Genomic DNA, 20,102 nt, shown 5'->3' on the forward strand with positions numbered 1-20,102 from the left:
GTGGAGCTTCCCAGTGCTCTTCTAATCATGAGTGTCTGTTATGCTCTCTTGACTCTGAAAATTAGGATGATCCTTTCTATCCTGACTGGAAGTATGAGGATCAATTTCTCTCGCAGATGTATGCGCAGTCATCTGCCTGTAGTCAGGGCGTACAGGATGTTATCCAAGTCTGGGATGCCATCAGTGAATTCATTGCCAAGGAGAATGACAGCTCTGAGCATCCTGAGGCAATCAGAGTGAGACTGAGAACTGTGATCAAAATTTGATATCTTCTAGTGTGTTGCAAATGACATGCAAAAAAGTAGTAGCATGCCAGTACCTGCTTGTCTTCTTGTTTCCCCTCGCTTCCTTCCACCCGCAACATTCAACTATCCTTGCGTTTTAGGCAAGCATGGCTAGTGCCACTGTTTTCCTGCCTGCCGTGTCCTTTCTTGAACTTCATTGCCTGTTGCTGCATGCCTGTAAATGCTCTCTGCAGGCAGCAGAAAACTTCACAGGCCGAGGCAATAGTGGTCTGCTACAGACTAAACAGTGGCAAAAAAACAGGCTGCAAGTGAAACTTCCAGCACTTGGCAGTGTTTCTTGCTTCTTTCTTTGCTTTGCAAAGGCAAAAGACTGTCAGGGCTGTGGGTAGATGGAAGAGTAGTTGACATTGCAACTTGGGGGAATGTGATCTGATAAGAGCAAGGGAGGCTGTGTTACCTACTTAGGCGTTGCAAGATTAGAAGCAACCGTGCCACAGTTTCTCCAAGGAAACCTTCTCCCCACCCTCCCACACATAAACCAACCACCTTCCTTTCCCACCTTCTCTGCAGTTCTCATGAGAACTATTCCTTCTGATTTTTGATGAAGTTTTTGCTTGAAGCAGTGTATTTGGGGATTGTGCCATGATGTTTCCCTTGATGGATCATCGGCACTCCGTTCTCTGGATGAACATGGGTGCTAGCAACAGGGAAAATTGGATACTGGCTGTGGTGGTGATCATACAACCAGATGACCATACAGTCACTGTCCTATGCAATGTCCGTTGTACCATGTCTTATGCCAGGGAGCGCAGAGTAGTTTTAAGGCTGGAACCTAACCTGGGCCATCCCATGTCTCAATTTCTAGGCCCAGGGCATGCATGTCTAATCAGATAGTAGGCACCATGGGGTGCTTTTGTTCACATATCTCCTTCCGTTCTGCATAGTGTGGTGCGCATCAACTTTGCTGCCTCCAGACTCCCATTAGCGTTCTGTTTTTATGAACATAGCTTTCATTTTCTTAAACTTTTCCCTGTATGGATTACTAATCCTTTCATATACCAGATGATCCTTCTACTGGAGATGTGTTGAACCCTCTCAACCCAAATGTACAATGGTGTGGTTCTGCAGGTTGCACCATGTTGAACTGTCAACCTTTGTCAGAGTCTGTACATTAACCAAATAGAAAAGGAAGCAAGAAAAGACAAGGGGACCTGAAAAGGCAAAAGGAAGGCGAGAAATGGAGCAGAAGATTTGGGCATTTGGTGGGAAAAGGAGACAGAGACTCAGAAAAATATAGGTGGAGCAGGGAATTTGCTAGAAGCAGAGACTTTGAGTGTTAGTTGTATTGCATGCAAAGCCCTTGGGAGTGCCTTGTGTTTTGTGACTCATGCGTGTTCTGTACATGCCAGAGGACTTTGGAATATGATGCAGCCCACTCACTGGGCACGTTGTGCTGCTGTTGGCTTTGGAGCACCAGTCTTGGTTTAGTTTCATCTGAACGTAATCCAGTTCACGTGCTGAAACTGCTCCTTTGTGTGTCCCAAAGTACGTGAAGGATAGATGATGAAGAGATTCACTTCTGCCAGCTGGACTGCTAACGTAGACATGCCCACCGCTTAGTTTCTTCAGTTTTAGGGCCTGACTTTGAGCGTTGTAATCTGCTTTACAGAAGCACAGAGTACTCAGAGCTGCAACTAAAATAAATTGCGCCCGCTTGAATAAGCGTACAAGGTAATAGGTAATGACGAGTTCTCTGAAAAAGCAAGTCCTAAGTACCTCAAATCAGTCACCTAAAAACAGTGGATTCTTTTGATCTTAATCTTTGCTCCTCAGAAATACTTTTTTGCCTCCTCATATAGCACAGATTTTTGAAAATATGTTGGTATGTTGCTTAGGTGCTGTGCTGATAGGAATTTCTGAAACTTCAGAAATTCTGTTTCCATAGCAGAGTTCTGCTTAGTGTTCAAAAAGTAGGATATTGGAGACTTTATTGAACAACGAAGATAAATGAAAACTTTGAATAATTTCTTAGTTAGTGAACTTTGCGGAGCTGGAGGTTTGTGTTAAAGTAGAATGTGCTGATGTAATCTGACTACTATAATGCCTATACACAATAAGGATAAGATTTTGCAGGCAACCTTCATTTTAGCCATGCTAATCTTTTAATGCTTTGTTTCTGTCCCTTAATAATCTTGTGAGGAAGAGTACAGGATATAAACTGGAACTAGACTTGTCTTTATGAATCATTTTCTGAGGAGTTGAAAGCTGAATCTGAAAAGTAGTATCGAATGTTTTATAAGCAAGAGTCAGAAAGGACTTAAATTACGTTTTTGGGTTCTCTCTTGTCAGCGTTTGCAGCTGTGATTTCTTGGCAACTGTGAGAGATTGGAAATATTCTATTCAAACACATATATGAATAGATTGAAAAGCTCCAGAACTTAAAAAATAACGTAGCATCATTTAGAGTGTAAACACAGAAGAATATATGTATTGTCTGGTCCAAGAGCTCCTAACTGTTACTCTGTCCCACTGCTATGGCCTCTCTTCTTTTTGTCTGATTACTGACTCCTCATGCACAAGCTATGTTTCTAGGGGCCCTACGCTCAACCTGCCCCATTCGGTGGTGGTGCAGAAAGGGAGAAGGCAGCAGTTGTAGGATTCAGGTGTAAAGGGACGTGGCTGGAAATTATTTCCAATGTTTATCCCTGCCAAAGAGTGAAGTGTTGTACCTCCTGTTCTGTGTTTCAACCCCTGAGCATGTTCTCCCAGGCTTTAAGGTACATGCCTCTTATGCTCGTTCTCTAAGTGGTTCATTCCCCAGTGCTCTTCAATAGTGCTTGTTAGTTTAGGCTTGGCTTCATGCCACTGCTTGGTTTAGTGTGAATGTACATCATGGAAGGGCAAGCAGTAATGTAGTCTAACCACCTGCTTTATTGCAGACCATTCACTTTAAGTAGGTACCATCTGTTGAGGCCAATGACTTTGCTACAGGTTGTAAATTTTCTAGTCCAACTACAGCATCATAAAAGATGGATATGAATTTCTGCCTTGTTGCAAGTACAGGATGGAAATAACTGTTAAGTGCTGCTTTCTTTCCTATGTTACTTTTTAGTTTTTACTTTTTCATCCAACAGTAGTAGAGCAATACCTGACATAGTGCTTTCCTGATAGATTTTAAAGTATCCTTTATTGTCCTTAAACCTGTTAGCTGTTTTTGTTTCACCGAATCTTCTAAGTTCACTTATAAAGTCTATTCTTAAAAAGGGTAACTTAGTCACTAATATTTACTTGCCTTTTCCCCCACATACACATGTGTGCGTACTTACAGAGAATTCATATAGGTTTTTATACACTTCAACTTATTATGTACCATTAGGATGGCCTTAATTTGCAGCTTCTGTGAACGCGTACCACTTTGTGTTTCTGTTCATGTCCTGTATCTTGAATGTTGGTTGTAAGCTTTGGCAAACAGGCCCCAACAAAGCTTCAGATCTTCGTAATACTGATTAGTGACATGCTCTATTTACACAAGTTAAAACAACCAGAACAACCTACGTACTAACTGATTTTTAGCTCAGTACATAGTACCATTTCATTGTTTTGTAGTTACTGTGTTAGCAGTTGTCATTTATGATTTCAGAAGCACTATGGAAGTTCTGGTTTGTGTGAGTTGACCAGCGAGCATTGCCCAGGTAGAATTAATTCAGGATATCATTTTTCTTTCAGTCAGAGACTTGAGGAATAGTTGATCCTGCTCTCCATAGACTCTTGTTGGTAAAGAACAGACTTCCACTAGTACTTCGGGTTCAATTGTACTAGTGAGAACTTTAGTTTGTGTAGATTCATAGTCCTGTGAGGAGTTTGCTACTCTGTAGTCTGTAATGTTGTCTTTGTCCCTCCCGTTCTTGCTGCTCTCTCTGTACTAAGTAGTTCAAACCATTAATCTTTTAATGATCCAGTAAGATGTCATGTCAACTTTCATTAATACCAACCATGTTATTTTTCTTATTGTAAAAGACAATGAACATGCAGAGATGTATGAAGAGAAATATAATCTATAAAGCATATAAGACAGTTTGGCATTAGTAAAGCACTGGATGGAGTGTTTTGGGCGTATCACTAAAGATAATGGGATCATAGGAGACAGTCAAGGAGAGTAAAGAGAATGATCAGAAATTTAGAAAAGTGAGGGGAGACACGAATGCTAACAGTCTTCAAACGCATAAGAAAGTTGCAGAAAGGAAGAGTCAATCCATGGTGGCTAGGACAGGTAGTAATGGTTTTAGTAGGTAGGGAGGGAGATTCTGGCTGGACGTGAAGAGAAATTTTTCAACCATTAGGGTAAGACTAGATCGTTTTACAGTAGAGTATTCATCGGTGGAGGTTGTTGAGAGCAGACCAGACACAGCAGTAGGACCTACTAATCCTGGCATATAGTAGGTACTTCAGGAAGCCACGTTTTTTTTCCGTCAGTATCCCCTGTCACCTTTCTGCTGCAACACAAGAGGGAAATTAAAATTACTGGAGAGGGAGATATTACCCGCTCAGATGCCTTCCCGCAACTCTGAAGTCTTCCAGAAATGCTAGAATTATACTAAGGTGGTTGCAGTTAGTGTGGATCCTGACTGTTGAGATTAAGATGGAATTTCTCTCACCAGACTTCAAATTCTGTTTCCAGTAATTTTAGTGAATAATCTTGCTGTCCTTGGATCCCTTTCAGGATGTTATGTGCGATGCTGTTAGCATGTAGTGGGTATTTGTTGTCTTTCACCACTTGCTGATGTTACGGTGGTATCTCCAAGACGTTCTGAAGGCTCATCTTGTTGGAGTTATCTTTCCGCTGTTCTGTATGTCTGTTATCACTAAGTCGTTTCCTCTGCTGCATTCTTACAGTCAAACTATTCAGGTGTTAGGTTCAGCACATTATAGCAATTTAAGACTACCAGCTGTGAAGAAACTTTTAATTCTAATACTCTGGGAACTGATTTACAAATAATTTTTCTCAAAACATATACATTACAGTGATATTGTGAAACCAGGCTTTTACATAATGTCCAGGGTTTTCAATTCTCTTATGAAATGATTGAAAATAGCAGTAAGTATGGCACATAAACCACAATACTAAACCCATGCAAAATATTAGTAAACAGCCGTAAATTTCTAAGTATCCTTCAATAACTAGTCCTAAAAAGTTCTCATCACGTGCATGCACTGGCAAAGTTACCATCATTTCCACCCGCCCCCTCCTCCCCCCAAAAAAACACACATGCACACACACGCACGCGCACAAACACACATGGCACACGTGTTTCAAGCAGCAGCCGCTCTTCTGGGTGTTGGGTGCCCCTGATGGCACATCTGGTGGGAGATGCAGGTGCTCTCACTGTGTGCGCAACCCTCGTGCCCCCTACAGTCAGCGACTCCCCAGGCCTGAGAGAAAGCTCCTGCTGGGTTGCACACGCACACCCGAGCGACGGGTGCCTGCCTGCCTGTCGCACCCCACGCTGCCACCACGCTGGCTGGAGCGTGGCTGTGTGGGGCGTCCAACCAGGAAGACGGCAGTCATGACACTGGCGGGGACGCTTCTCGCGTTGTCGGGCCAGGTTTTGGTTGTTGCCCTGTTCCACTCCAGTGTCCCTTGGCCCTGCTGCAGGGATCACCCTTCTTTGTCTCAGAAGTCTCTTTGTAATTCCCTGGTTACTGTTTAATCCATCGCTGCCTTTAGCGTGACCAGGCTGGGGCATGTGGCTTCTCAGACAGTTTGGGGGGGTGGGTTGCATTCACACGCGCTGTTTTTACTTGTATCTTTGTCACCCAACTGTCGTTATGGGGTCCAGAGTTTTCTGGTACGGGTGGGCCGTGCAGGCACTGCCGCAGGAGGTTTCTGGGACGTTGCCCATAGGTGCGCGCGCTTTTGGGGCATGATTCACTGCAAGCACCTGAGCTCAGAAAATGTTCTTCTTCCAGTAACAGAAATTGGAATAGAGTCTCAGGTAGTCACCCGGTTAATACGCTGATTAACAAAAATTCACGGGGGTCATTATCAAATAGATGCTATACCTAATGGAAGAGTCGTCTTTTCACAGTCATAACGAAGAGCCCAGAGCAGTTACCAGAAACACGGTCATACCAATGCCAGTCGTTTTCGAGACTTTTGTGCTCTCTTGCTTCGTGTGAAAACCTAATGAATCAACAAGAAAGTATTTTTTAAAAAAATCATAATGCCAGTCACTTCAGAAAAACGCCTGAAGTATTGCCGTTTAATGAAATGACTGGTTTCACAATACACCCCTGCCATCCATCCCCTGTGCTTCGTGAGTGAAACGGTTCCCTTGTGTTTAACCACTAGGTGGCAGTCCTTCCTTAGGCGTTTTCTTTGCAGTCAGCCCTGTGCCTTAGGCTAGCAGTTTTCAAATGACATTTCTGCTATTTCCAGCCTGGTTTCATCTGTAAAAGAAGTGAATTAGTAGCTATCATATCAGTATAAATACTCTGATATGCTAATAGTATATGATTTTCTTCTCTCTTGTTTCGTCCTACTTAGCAAAGCAGCTTTTATATGTAATAGCATTTAAATGGCGGAACTCTGAAAAGCTGTGTTTCTGCAGGTATCCGACATTCAGGCAAGAACAGCACTGCTTGCCTGGTCCCCTCCATCCAGCGATGTTGGAGAAGACACTGACAAGAGTAATATACCAGAAGTTTATACTTACGAAGTTATGATTTCAAACACCGGAAAAGATGGAAAATACAAAACCGTATATAGGTAGGTGTTCATTATCTTTAATTACTGTTGCATTGAATTGTGTGTGTTAAAGCCTCATTAAAAGTCTGCCAGTTGTCTGCAGATTAGCAGAAATAATTAGCAGTTTTGTGTAACTTCACTTTTGAAGCAGACATACTTTTTTCAGTAAAAATTACTGTTTTATTACTGAAGTGTCTACCAGTTATTCAAATTTAAAGACTTTATTCCTTGATATTAAAGCATACTTCCAGCATCTCTCAGCTGTATTTCAACCAGCTATAGTAGAGAATGTGGGTTCTCAAGTAGTGAGGCATACAAGTAGTGAGAAATACAAATTGTATTTGTAGTTATTTACTTCGGCATGTACCTCTGCTCCCAGTAGGGGCATCCGTTCTTTCCTTGGAAATCCTCTTGGCGTGTGGCAGTTTTTTTTGAAATGAAATAAAGTAAAAAGATTCCTACGGAACGCAACTCCAGCAGCAGCAAAACAAGCAAAACTCTCCAACTTTTAATTTGAAATTTGCCCATAAAATTTACTATTAAGGCTATGCAGTTCTTTATAAACTTTTGTACTTAGCTGGTTTATCTTAGTCACCTTCCATGGATTTCTTTGGTAAGTTCTTGAATCAGAGGTAGGATATGCGTGTCCTAGAAGCTAGAGGGAAAGAAAGGAGTATTTCTGACATAAGCTGTTGTCAGTGAAAGCGGATGAATATATGCCACTTTGTTGTATTTTCTTCTGTTTACTATAATATCACAAGTAGGTATATGCGCTAATTTGCAGTTTTCAGACACTTGGAAAGTTGTTATAAATATCAGTGTTTCTAAAGGGCCCAGCACTTCAGTGTATTTTTAGTGTAATAACATACACGCGCACACTCCAGCACGTGCAGCTGGTGTTACGGAGTAAAGAAGAAAATGAACATTCTAAAAACAAATAAACCCCTAAAATTCAAAGATAAATGCATCTTTCTTTCGCCGTATTTAGCAGCAGAAACAAACTGTTAGAAAATCTGTTTCTTACAAGGTGTGGTCCTGCAGTGTTACAGGAGTGGGTTAGCTAGATCATGTCTCTTTTTTAAAAATGTCTGAGATTCTGAAACAGTCTCTTAAACCAAATCATACCTCTTTCCAGTGGAGAAGAAAATAAAGTTACCGTAAATGATCTCAGGCCAGCAACTGATTACCACGTAAAGTGAGTACCCTCCTTTTTATCCATAAAATTCAATGATAATGTTTAAAAATGTCATTGTATCTGTATATTTCATTTCGTAAGCCTTCAGAGATTGTCTTTACCACATCCCATCTTTCTTTGAGTCACTGTAGTAGTTAGTTGAGATACTGGTGTTCTAAAGTCAAACGTTTTGGCTTAGTTGTCCACTCAGTCCAGTTTGGAAGACATAAGAGAATATTGTTGCTCCTTCGTCCAACCATCCCTCTTCTTTATATCTTTTGTCATGCTAACACAGTGATACTTGTATTTTTTTCTGCTTGAGCCAAACGCAGACGTGGCACAGATGTGTACTCTGCACAAGAATGTTCTCACTACTGGCCACTTAAAGGACACTTTGTGCTGCTTTCACTTTGCTCCAGTAGACGAGAGACTCCCATCACCACACACGTTATATGTCCCAGCTCAATTTAATCCTGCAGTTCTGACAGAATCTGCTGCACCTTTATATCCTACTGGAGACTTAGCATGGGATTGAAAAGATGTAGTTGAGTGTTCTTCCTCCTTCCTTTTTTGCATATTGGAGAGTTGCCTTATTTCTTAATTTAGTATGGAGAAGAATATGGATATACCAGATTATAAAAAAATAAAATTGTGAATGCAGAAATTAAAGTATTGTCTTTTCAAGAAATAATTGCAAGTGGAGAGCCTCTTCTGAGAAGCAACTGAAGGTGCAGCCTATGAAGGATTTGCCTGTCTTGACTGAGTGGAGAACTCCAAGACTTCTGTGTACTGAACAGGGAGGCATTTGGAGGCAGCTGGCAGGAAGCAAAGGGAACAAAAATGTTTCTGAGTAAGCACCTGAGTCAGATACGTATAGTAAGTGCTTCCTTCCACGTGAAGTTTAGAACATCAGCAGTAGGGATTAGGGAGAAAATCTTTTCCCTTTGCATAATGGTCCTGTGGAGGTTGATGTTGCTCAAAAAACATTTGCTCGAATTGGGAGAGCTAGGTTCCTGGCCACCAGTATGAGGGAGTCTGCGTTTTCTAATGTCATTTTTGGGTTATTGTCCTGGTTGGCAAACTGGAAGCAAAACACAGTCGGGCTGTTCTTTATCACCCCCCTCTCATTAAAGCTGGGCTATTATATGGCCCAGCAAGGGCTCAGGAGAAGGAAGGAATGGAAGCCTGACTTTGAAATTCCTTGATATGCAGGTGTTTCTCTCTGATTTCATCTCTGTTCTTAGTAGTATATTTATGCATTTTGCCCAATGACATTTAAACAGAAAATGTACAGCGCATAGAGGTCAGAGCCTAGGATTTCCTTTTCCAATATAAGTTCCTTTTTACCAGACTACACTCGGATTCTTTCTTAATCTTTGTCATTATAGAGTATACATGAGAATAGATGGCAGAATTGTTCTTTGAAGCTTAGCCATCTACTTCTTCCTAAACTAAGAGTTAAACAGAATTCTGCCAATCTGAACATTACGTGAAGTCAGTGAATACCAGAAAGGCTAAGAGGTAAAGATAAGTGATGAATTACTTATTTGCCGCTTCATGTAACGTTGCAACAGTAGTCAGTGTACGACTGCCTGTCATGCTGTCCCTGTTCTTGAACTCTACAAAGCCACGCTTCCTATGTCTTTCTGCTCGGGCAACACGAAAACATAAGAACTTTGTCACCTGTCATCGGCTTAGAAAATGCCATACAAGTGATTGGAGAAAAGGTTGTTTTCAAAAGGAACAGGTGAATCAGGAATGAGCCTTCCAAGTATGAGATACCCAGAAGAAAGTCTTGGGTGAACACACACAATAAGGAGACGACATAGCTATACAGCTGGGGAAGAACAACCAGAAGATAATCCTGTATTTAAATTTAGAGGAAAGTAAATAGAAAAACAAACAATTTCTCTTTGCTGAGAAAGAGACAAGAATTCAGTCCTCTGCGTATGAGAGGAGCTAGTGCATAGCCTTACGAAAGGAAAAGACAGGGTGAACATAGACTCAGCCATCTCGTGGAAGAACATTGAAGAGGTTCTGAGAATACCTCATCTTGCTCATATCAAGAAAGCACTTGCATAAGAATTACTCAGAATATCAGCTGACATGTCTACAGCTGATACTGAGTCTGCAAGATATTACCATTATTTCTGAGCCAAAGTACAAGTACTATACGTATTTCAAATATAGTAATGAGAATAAAACTGATTGATGGTAATGACATCCAAAGTAAAGGATTTTTTTCCGATTTTGCTGTGCGTTGTTTCTGTTGACCAAGGTGTTTTCACCTGTTATTTATGCTAGTAACATTTTCAGAATGAGTTAGCAAAGCACTGACTTAATTCTGAATACTCAAAATCGTCGTCTTTGGAAATTGTATGTTCAGATATTGAAGCAAATATTACTGGCTCTTTTCTACTTCAGAGTCCAAGTAGAAAGCAACTGCATAAAGGGGAGTCCTTCAGAAGCAGAGAGTTTTACCACAATGAGCTGTGAACCTGATACTCCAAATCTTCCCAGGATAACTAATCGGACCAAAAATTCTCTTACTCTGCAGTGGAAGGTAAGAATTGTTTTAAAAACTTCAAAATAAATGTTTAAAGCTCTTTGATTTTTTTTTTTTCCCAGATTTGTTTTACCAGTAGAATGCCAGTTCATTGAAACTGAAACTTTTCATCCATCTTACTAGTTTCAGACAAACTTCTGTGAGAAAAGTTCTGTGGGCTAAATGTGGACTTTATTTAAAAGAAGGTAATTCCCAGAAAAGCCAAGCGCCTTTGTAGATAAAGTTACTGAGGTGCAATGGAAGAAACTGGTTTGAGTTCCTGTCTCCTGTAACTTGGATAGTTAATTACTGTGCTGTAGGACTAATTTCTTTCTCTGTTATTGAACATGAGCTTATTTATGGAAAGCAAATGGCGTCATCTGGAAAGGCTGAGGTTTAAGGAGACCTGTAGTCTAGCCGCTCAGAAAATTTCTGTAGAATAGTATTTTACACTGCTGCCAGAAACTTTTTCCAGGTCTGAATTTAAAAAAAAGCAAAACAAAACAAAAAAAAACAAGCAGCATCCATTGGATGGAGACCAAACTAGGACTTGCTTTAGCAAATGAAACGGTCTCATGAAGAGCACCTCATTTGCTGTCCACTGATGTTGTCATGATTTGATTAAATGACCCATATATGCATTTTTCGTTAAGTGATCTTAGGTCCGGTTAGAGTTATAATTTTCTTTCTTTCCTTTTGCAGGCGTCTTGTGACAATGGTTCTAAAATCCACAGTTTCCTTTTAGAATGGGATGAAGTAAGGAAGTTATTCTATTGCATTTTTCACTTTATAGTTTTTAAAAGTAGCTACCGGTGACTGTGCACATCAAGTTGTATGGAAAATATAAGTTATGTCCAGAGACATGTGACAAATACTGAATTCGTGAAGGGACTATGAAAATGGTTATTTCCTTGTTTTATTCTTAGAGTATATAACTTGTATTTTTTAAGTACATGATTCTGTCACTTTTTATAGTGGCTTTTTTCACCGGTTGTCAAATACCTCCCTCTGGAGCTGACAGTGGAGACAGCCTTCCTTTTGTCCCAAAAGGATGAGTGAGCTATGTCTCCGCAAATATCTGATCCCTACTTGGACAACTAACCTGAGAGGGAGATGGCAAACCTGTAGAAGCTCTCTGTGCTGCCTTCATCTTCCAACTGTATGGAGCTGGGAAATGGAAGAAAAAAATAAACTGGTTCAGTGCATATACAAAATTTTATATAATACCCAACTATTTGGGGTATTCTTGAGTTATGTTACACTTTAAAAAAAAAAAAAAAAGTTTACCTGAAGGTTTTGTTACTTTAATTGATAGACTCATTTATTTCTTAGGGTGAATAGTGTAATTTTTTTTTTTTTCTTTAGGGAAAAGGAAATGGAGAGTTTTGCCAGTGTTACTATGGCCAACAGAAGCAGTATAGGATTACTAAACTATCACCAGCAATGGGGTACACCTTCAGGCTAGCAGCCAAAAATGACATGGGGATGAGGTAAATACTACTACTATATACACAATACATAAATTTGTAGTGCATACGCGAACATTTGTGTGCTTGTTTAGGGAAAGCATGTGTTGGTATTCAAAGAAACAAGACTTTTGTCCAAATAGGATCTATATAGTTAACTTACAGCATGTGATTGGATTTATCTAGTTTGCAGATTACCTGTGCCGTGAATGCAGAACTACTTGTATCCTAGCATGGTATGGCTACGTACTGCTGCATACTGCAGCTACTACATACGTACACATTTACCACATGAAAACTATAAATCTCAGCCCTCCCCTTAGAAGCAGCTTAGTCTGCAAATAATGCAGCCACTTTTGCAAGACTTAGCCTCATCCCCTTAGCAACCTGCCTCAAACGTCTGTACACAGTGCCCCTAGCATGGAGAGCATGGCACAGACAACCCAGCTGCTCTCACATGGAATCAGCTCAGAGCCTGCTGGCTTTTACCTTCAGTCTTTGCAGATCCGCCCTGACTTCACAGAAGTTGCTACCTTGTACCTGCTCCCTCTCACTCACTCCTATTCCCTGCTCTGTCATACCACTAGTGACATTTCTGGTGAAGCACTGTGTTGCACATACTGACAGATACAATGCGATTATGGCTTTTGTATCTGATGTAATAAGCGCTCTTGCTAAAATGCTGGGGATCGTGGTACAAAGATAAGTAGCTGAAGAGCCAGAACCAGAAGATTTGTTAAACCCTGCCATACTGTGCGGACTAAAAGGGGAACTCTCTTCTGCTCTGGGTTCAAGTGAAGCATGCTTGCTCGGAGATGTTGCCAGACCTAAGAGAGTTCCTCACGCTCCTGTAGCAGTTTTCCAGGGCTTATCAGCCCTCCTTAAATTTGGGGCTGTAGTGACAACAATATAAAGATGTGGCAGTAATTTTGCTGGAGCAGCAAGAAAGTGTGGTGGAAGGCACACTGCCTCCTGCAAGTACATCTACCTTACGCTCTTTGTCATATTTCGTTATACCTGTTACCTGGATTTCTCCAATGACCTAGGGTGATCCAATGCCGTATTAACCTGAGAAATGGCCAGAATGTGACACTAGAAAATCCTCTTGAACTTCTGGAGCTTATTATAAATGTTTAGGACATGTGGTTCTTAATAGCTACTTCTCGGGTATAAAGCACAAACTTCATTTTGAGAATCAGAACTTGAAAAAAAACATTACTTTTTTTCTGCTTATACTTACATTGCTGGATGCATCAGTTCTTGGGAGTGCTTCCTAGCCTTCAGGTGAAGGGATAAGGCTGGCTAATAAGGAGATTCACAGGGAGATGTTTGAGGGAGCACCACCTGCTTGAACAGTGTAGAAAGACTGTGTAAAGGACAGGGAGCCAGACCTGGGGCAGTATAATTCATACTGGACAAAAGAAGTCTTCTGCAGACCCTTAAGTACATGGAAATCACAGCTGGCTCAAGGGGTCTCCGATATGCATGTTGGAAGGCTTTGGAAAGTACTCAGGGAAAGCAGTATTGTACCTATGCCCTGTTCTTATGTCTTTCCTTAGGCACCTGCTTTGGGACACGGTCACGAGACCTTGTGGTGGGCTAGATTGACTTTTGGTGTGCTCCGGCCCAGTCATTCTTACGTTAGTGCCTTTTGGAGGAGATTTCTGGAATTAACTATTCACTGAGTTGCTCCTGGATTTTGTCTTGATGACAGTTAGTTGGAAACATTCAAAAAATAAAGATAAGGAGGGAGGAAGCTGAGAGTTAAGCAGGGTCCAAATACTCAAATGCTCTCCCTGTTCCCCATTTATTTCTGAGTGTAAACGTACCCTCTAGGACTATCTACACGCATTACGCGTTTCTGCAGTGTAAGCTAGTGGAAGACACTGACCAGTTAAGTACCTTTTTTTAAACTAATCATGCCAAACAGATTTCTAAATCAGTATTTCATAGCCCTATAAAGATGCACTTTATTGTCTTTATAGTATTATTTAATTAAGAGGCTTCTTCAAATAATATTTATTAAGATAGAGTGGCCGTTTATTCCCTGTGAAGAATGTCGAGAACCTTAGGCTTCTGGAGGCAGGATTTTGTCTAAATGATGATATCAAGAAAAACAGATATTTGTCTTTGTAAGTTACTCATGTTTTTAAACTTGACTGTAACCACACATGAAGCTGGCTAAACAATTGGAAAATAAAATCTATTGCAAGATAGATAGTATTATTGCACTTTTAAGTGAATTAAGAGCCATTCCATTGTGGGAATCACTGAAACTCTTTTAGTTGTTTTCGTCGTATTTTGGAGAGGTTCAATCAAGTTTTTTAAAAAAAAAAAAAAAAAAAAGAAGAAGACTCTACATTGTTTGGTTGGTTAGGTTTTGTAATAGGATTTTTTTCTTAGCTGTGTTTCTGAGTTGACTGCCTCAGTGGTTTGTCGTGAGTGGAGACAGGCAGAGTGTTTGTCTAGCCTCTCTTCACTCTTTCTGAGCCCGCCTACATACTGGGGTTCTGTTTTTTTTTTTTTTTTTTTAGTATGTGTAATTTGTGGATTATGTCTTCATTTCAGAGATTTCCTTAGTTAATTTTTCAATAAAACATACTATTTCCCCAAATTTAAAAAGCTTCGTCTTGCTTTCCGTTTACTTTTTTGTTTCCTGCTTCACGGTCTATTTCACAGTCTGCGTAGTCTTCAGGTCTCTTTTGTCAAGGTCGCTTCACACTGAGATGGTTCAGCACAGTCAAGTTTTGACGCGCAAGATATTTAGCTGGTGCTGTTGTTCAAGTCATATGAAGAAATTTACGTTCAGGGCTCCCTGACACCCACTTAAGTGAGCATAGCTTTTAGATTGAAGTTGTGTCTTTATGAGACTAGTTCGGTGTATTAAAAAAAAAAAAAGTCAGAAAACGCTCTCAAGCATACAAGCCTGTCTTCAGATCTGATAGAGAAGCAGCAAATTTCTAACCGATGTCAGCTGAGAACAGTTGTTCGGAGTCTAGCTGGATATAGATCAGGCCATCTGTGCACGAGTAGTACTGGTTTACATCCCTCTGTTTCACGGTAGCTTTTTCTTTCTGCGACTTGTTTGTATTTTCACCTCAAGTAAAGCTATCTAAAAGTCATCAGATAAGGTTAACGTAGTTTCATTGGAAGATTCACTGGTGTACGCTGTACTTTCATTTGTTGTAAAGTCAGACTTTGATATTGGCAACTCTTCAAGTTACATAGCATTGCATGAGACTATTAGTCTGCCATTTTCTGAACCCCTAGAGGAACAAGTACTTTGCAGTATGAAGCCCGTAACAGCTTGCATAGGTAACTGCCGGGGAAGCAAAATGCATTTCAGGGTCTTTCTCTATATGCTTTCATCTCTTTGTGTTTTGTTTTTGAATGGAGGGACGCTTTGGTGGTAGTACATCGTTGTGCAAGTGTTCTAGAGCTGTACTGTTTTAGCAGAATGACTTAATATTAAAAAGGCAAAATATTTTGGTTAGCAAAACTTAATCAAAATTGCATGGTACGAAAAAGTCTTTTCAAATACGAACGCATGAACCTTGTGCAAACATTTTGTTACTGACAGACTCATGGGCAAGTTGCTACATCATTTGCAATTTCCACTTGTGCGCGTATCCAAGAAGTTGTCATTGCTGTGTTTAGTAAGAATGATGTCGCTCTAAGTATTAACTGCTGCGTCTGATTAGTTTACGTACGGTTTGTTTTAAACAGTGGTTTTAGTGAAGAAGTCCTGTATCATACCTCAGGCACTGCCCCAACCACACCACCAAGTCCTTTGCTGATTAATGCTGGCGTTACTTGGTTATCTCTGCAGTGGACTAAACCCTCAGGAACACCATCGGATGAAGGAATCTCATATATCTTAGAGATGGAGGATGAGAACTCAGTAAGTTTAGTACACTTATTCTCAATACGAAAAGAGTCTGTCATGTGTGTGTTTTGATGCACTGTTGCATTTAAGTGTAACCATGATTTCTTCTGCTAGGGTATCCTACGAGGAGTGTTTTAAGGTGTTTTAGTGAAATTTCATAAAGTTAAATATACTTAAATGAAGTGGTCACAAAGTTTTTTGATTTCCCATCTTGCCAAAGGTAAACTACTGTATTACCTGTCATTTGGTCTGTTTTGCTGGCTTTGGAGAAACTGAATTTTCCAAAACAAAACCAATGACTTCTCTTTGCTGTGACCAAGCCACACAGCTTTACCGTTTATTATGACAGTAATCTTTATTAGCCTTATTAAGCCATAATCAAGCAAAGGTTACTTTTAACTCTGTGAACGTGACTGAATTTGTGTGTAAAAATTAAGTCTTCCAAGAGCTGGATCAAAGTCCTTGCACCTTCAAGTGTGGTCCCTTTACATGTCATTTCAGTCTATCCACCTTCATTTTAAAGTGAGTCCTGTGACAGTTTTACCTGTCAAAACTGTTTAGTATCATTTCTGTTGGCAATAGATACATTTTTCTTTTACTCTTCTTTTTTCCTCTTCTGCACTGGAGTTGCATGAGAATTGTTGGTTCTAATTTTTTGTTCTACTATCTTTATACTTTGTTTCCATGTACAACATCCCACATGGTAGAATTAAAAAATCTTGTGTTTGCAAAACGAAGTTACGCTTATTACTTTGTCAGAGAGGCGTAATAATTACTATCTGAAGCACAGTAATTTTTTTGTTAGAATGATGTTACAGAATCTGGTCTATAAATGCACTGTTCCAAGTAATCATATTTAATTCTGCAGGGATATGGTTTCAAGCCAAAATATGATGGTGATGATCTTACCTACATAGTGAAGAATCTGAGGCGTAGTACAAAATACAAATTTAGGGTAAGGTTTTTCACATATTTTGTGTTTTATTTGCACCAGAATAGCTTGAGATCCTGACTCAGAAGTGGAGGAGGCTTATTGTAAAGAAAACCAAATTTGATGTTAGTATCTTTTACAATGTCAGTCTCTGAAAACTGTACCAGCTGAACACCTGCTTCGTTAACCATCTCTGTAGCAGGAATGGGAACCTTTGGAAGGGCCGAACATAATCACAGGCATCTTGAAATGCGTCATTCCAGCTAATGAGTCGATGTTCTTAATAGTTGTGTGTTGTGGGTTTTTTTTTTTCCTTTTAATTTGGTTTCTGTGTTGCTAATACACAGGTAATATTACTTGGTATGGTTTATAAGTAGAGTCTAAGTGCAGCTGAAAGTGTTGGGGTACGGACCAACTGTGATCCAAAAGCCAAGATCAGTGTTGACACAGCACTGATAACCAAGTTACTAAAACATTCAGTTCAGTCTGAACTTACCAGCTGATTAAAAAGCTAATGCATGTCCTGTAGGTTGAAGCTGAGTATCAGAGTGATTTCATCTTTGTCTACAAGGTGGAAAAATGTTGATAGGTGCTGTCTCATATACACCTACAATGCTATTTCATAAGGAAGTATCAGGAGCTGCTGAAAAACAGCATCTCTTTGTAATATGAAAGATAGCTGTTTGGGGTTGCATTGTTTTAAGTAACACGGAAACATTTAAAGATTCCTTTTCATATTATAGCAGCTCTTTGACACTTCTGAATACGTGTACCTTTTTAAGAGACAAGAAAGAGTTATGTGAGGTGTTCATCGTACAATATTTGGATTTGATCTGTAACGGGATTGCTAATTAAAAAATTAAAAATTATGCTGTGTATTCACAGGACTGTACCAAGCTAGGACTGTTATGGCCAAATATGTATTTAAACTAAAGAACGGCTAATTATTTTGGAACTAGCTTTTGCAGGACTTAATGGTGGTGTTGCTTTGAAAGTAATCGAACACGTTAATCATGCATGTTACTAAAAAACCATGTTTGTACCTGATTTTTCTTAAATCTGCAAACAGAAGTCTCTGTTCACTGGCATACAGAGTATTACGGAGAAACAGATTTAGTGTTAATTAGGTCTATATTTTTTATTATACAGAGAAAGACTTAATTAGTAGTAATATTCCTTAAGGCTTTTGAAAAAAACTTTATAACCATTGGAAAACTATTACAAAACATAAATGCTAACTGTGCCTGTTTAACTTTCTTTTTAATAGCACAAAGACAACCAGATAGTTGTTAATCTTGTAAACTGTATCTGGAGATATAGTGTCAGAGAAGCCACGTTAGCTCACGTTTCCTCTGCTCAGTGCGTCCTGACATTGCAGCTGTCAGTCAGATTCTACTGAATTTTTAAACAAGTTCAAAAGCCCCATGAAGCATAATTGATTTTTACTTAATTTGTAGTTTCAGCTGATTTGAGCCTTTTTTTTTTTTTCCAGGTTCCTTAGTTTTTTGCTAGGAACAAACAGAAGTATGTGCTAAACTAACTGCAGGAACAACTAGGAAGTATGAAGAATAATTAATTTTCTTAGGATTATAGAGAAGTCTAGGTTGGAAAGGACCTTTGGAGATCATCTGGGCCAACCTTCTGTTGAAAGCAGGGCCTTAGATAAGGCTATTCAGCCCTGTCCTAGCCCCATCTAGCTGAGACGTCAGTATTTCCAGCAAGGGAGGTCCCACCAGTTCTGTGGGAACTTCTCTGTTCTCACGGTGATTAATTCTTTTCTTAGACCCAGCCAGCATTTCCTCTGATGCAGCTTGTGCCCACTGCTTCTTGTCCTGTCACCACACATCCTTTTGAAGGGAGCGCTTTCATCTCTTCCTTAACTACCTGTTAGGTATTAGAAGACTGTGATGAGATTTCCCCCCCCCCCACCAAGCCCTCTCTTCTCCAGGCAGAAGAAACCCAAGTCCTTCAGCCTTTCCTCAGACATCAGATTCCCCAGCCCTCTCATCATCTCATTGGCTCTCTGCTTTTCTCTCCAGTTTCTCAATGTCTCCCTTGAAATGGGGTTTCTTTTCTTTTGTTAATGCAAATTATTCATACAATCACTTTTTTTTTTAATTTCTGAATGTCTTTCCTTAGAAGAAGGTTTTGTGAAAGTATGGAGGCACTACTGAAATTATCCCAATTATTCAGATTTTTTAGCAGTTGGTAAACCATCACTTTTTGCTCCTTATGTAATTACACAATATTTTGGCTTCAGGGGGAAGTGAATTACAATTAAAATTAGCATTTTAGTACTTCTAAGTGCCTTCAGTGAAATTGGTGGAATCTTTATAATATCCAAATTGCTATTCATATATTGCTGTTAAATGAGCACTTGCAACATATTTTCGTTAGTAGAGGCAAGCAATAAATAGCTTTCTGGTGCCGAGATGGCTAGTTTAGTGTAGGCTTTTGTAGGTTTAATTTTTACCATTATTTCTTCCAGATTAAAAAAAAATCATATTACAATCAATAAATATTTTATTATGATGTTAGGGCAAGCTTGAATCTGAAAAAAAAATAGTAATTTGTTTTGTTCTTTGTTTATGAGAGTTGAGGGAAAAGCTGACCTAATACAGTAGTTTAAAACTTACCGCTTCGCAATATGTATTTTTCACCTTTTCAGTTCCCATGCTTTTACAAAGGTTTTTTTTTTCCTGACGCTTATGTTTCATTATAGATAAACTGTATAACTCCAGTAAAAAGGAGTATTTCCTAGTCCTGATTTCTGAGCGTTTCAGATTGTTTAAAAAAGCAAATTTTCAAATCCTTGACTTCTAAATAAGATTTGTGTGATATTGTCCACCCACGGATTCCATTAGTGTCATTGAGACCTGCAGCTCCTGAGTACCTTTTACAGTCAGGCTACCTTATGTGCGTAAATAAGGGTGTAGGAACCTAATTTTAGGCACCAACATTTGAAAACCTGGAGAATATGGAAGATGTGTGATTTTTTTGCAACTTCACGATGACTAGTTTTATCTTTTCATTTTTTAAAGGACTAACATTTTCTTGCTGCAATTCACAGCAGTTTTTAATTTCAGTAAAGTGCTTGACTAACTATGGGA

At 39.7% G+C, this 20,102-nt stretch overlaps 1 protein-coding gene across 15 annotated transcripts in view; it reads left to right on the forward strand.

Moving 5' to 3' along the window:
- FNDC3A (fibronectin type III domain containing 3A) overlaps positions 1–20,102 on the forward strand; it is a 123,308-nt gene that overhangs the window by 83,876 nt on the left and 19,330 nt on the right. For all 15 annotated transcript variants that reach the window (XM_068929842.1, XM_068929839.1, XM_068929845.1 and 12 more), the window contains 7 exons: positions 6,854–7,011; positions 8,126–8,185; positions 10,589–10,727; positions 11,412–11,465; positions 12,075–12,199; positions 15,902–16,076; positions 16,930–17,016. In XM_068929842.1, the coding sequence (XP_068785943.1) occupies positions 6,854–7,011; positions 8,126–8,185; positions 10,589–10,727; positions 11,412–11,465; positions 12,075–12,199; positions 15,902–16,076; positions 16,930–17,016 (798 nt within the window). The remainder of the gene's footprint in view (positions 1–6,853; positions 7,012–8,125; positions 8,186–10,588; positions 10,728–11,411; positions 11,466–12,074; positions 12,200–15,901; positions 16,077–16,929; positions 17,017–20,102) is intronic.

This window comes from Struthio camelus, chromosome 1 (genome assembly GCF_040807025.1).
Source record: "Struthio camelus isolate bStrCam1 chromosome 1, bStrCam1.hap1, whole genome shotgun sequence".
NCBI lineage: Eukaryota > Metazoa > Chordata > Aves > Struthioniformes > Struthionidae > Struthio > Struthio camelus.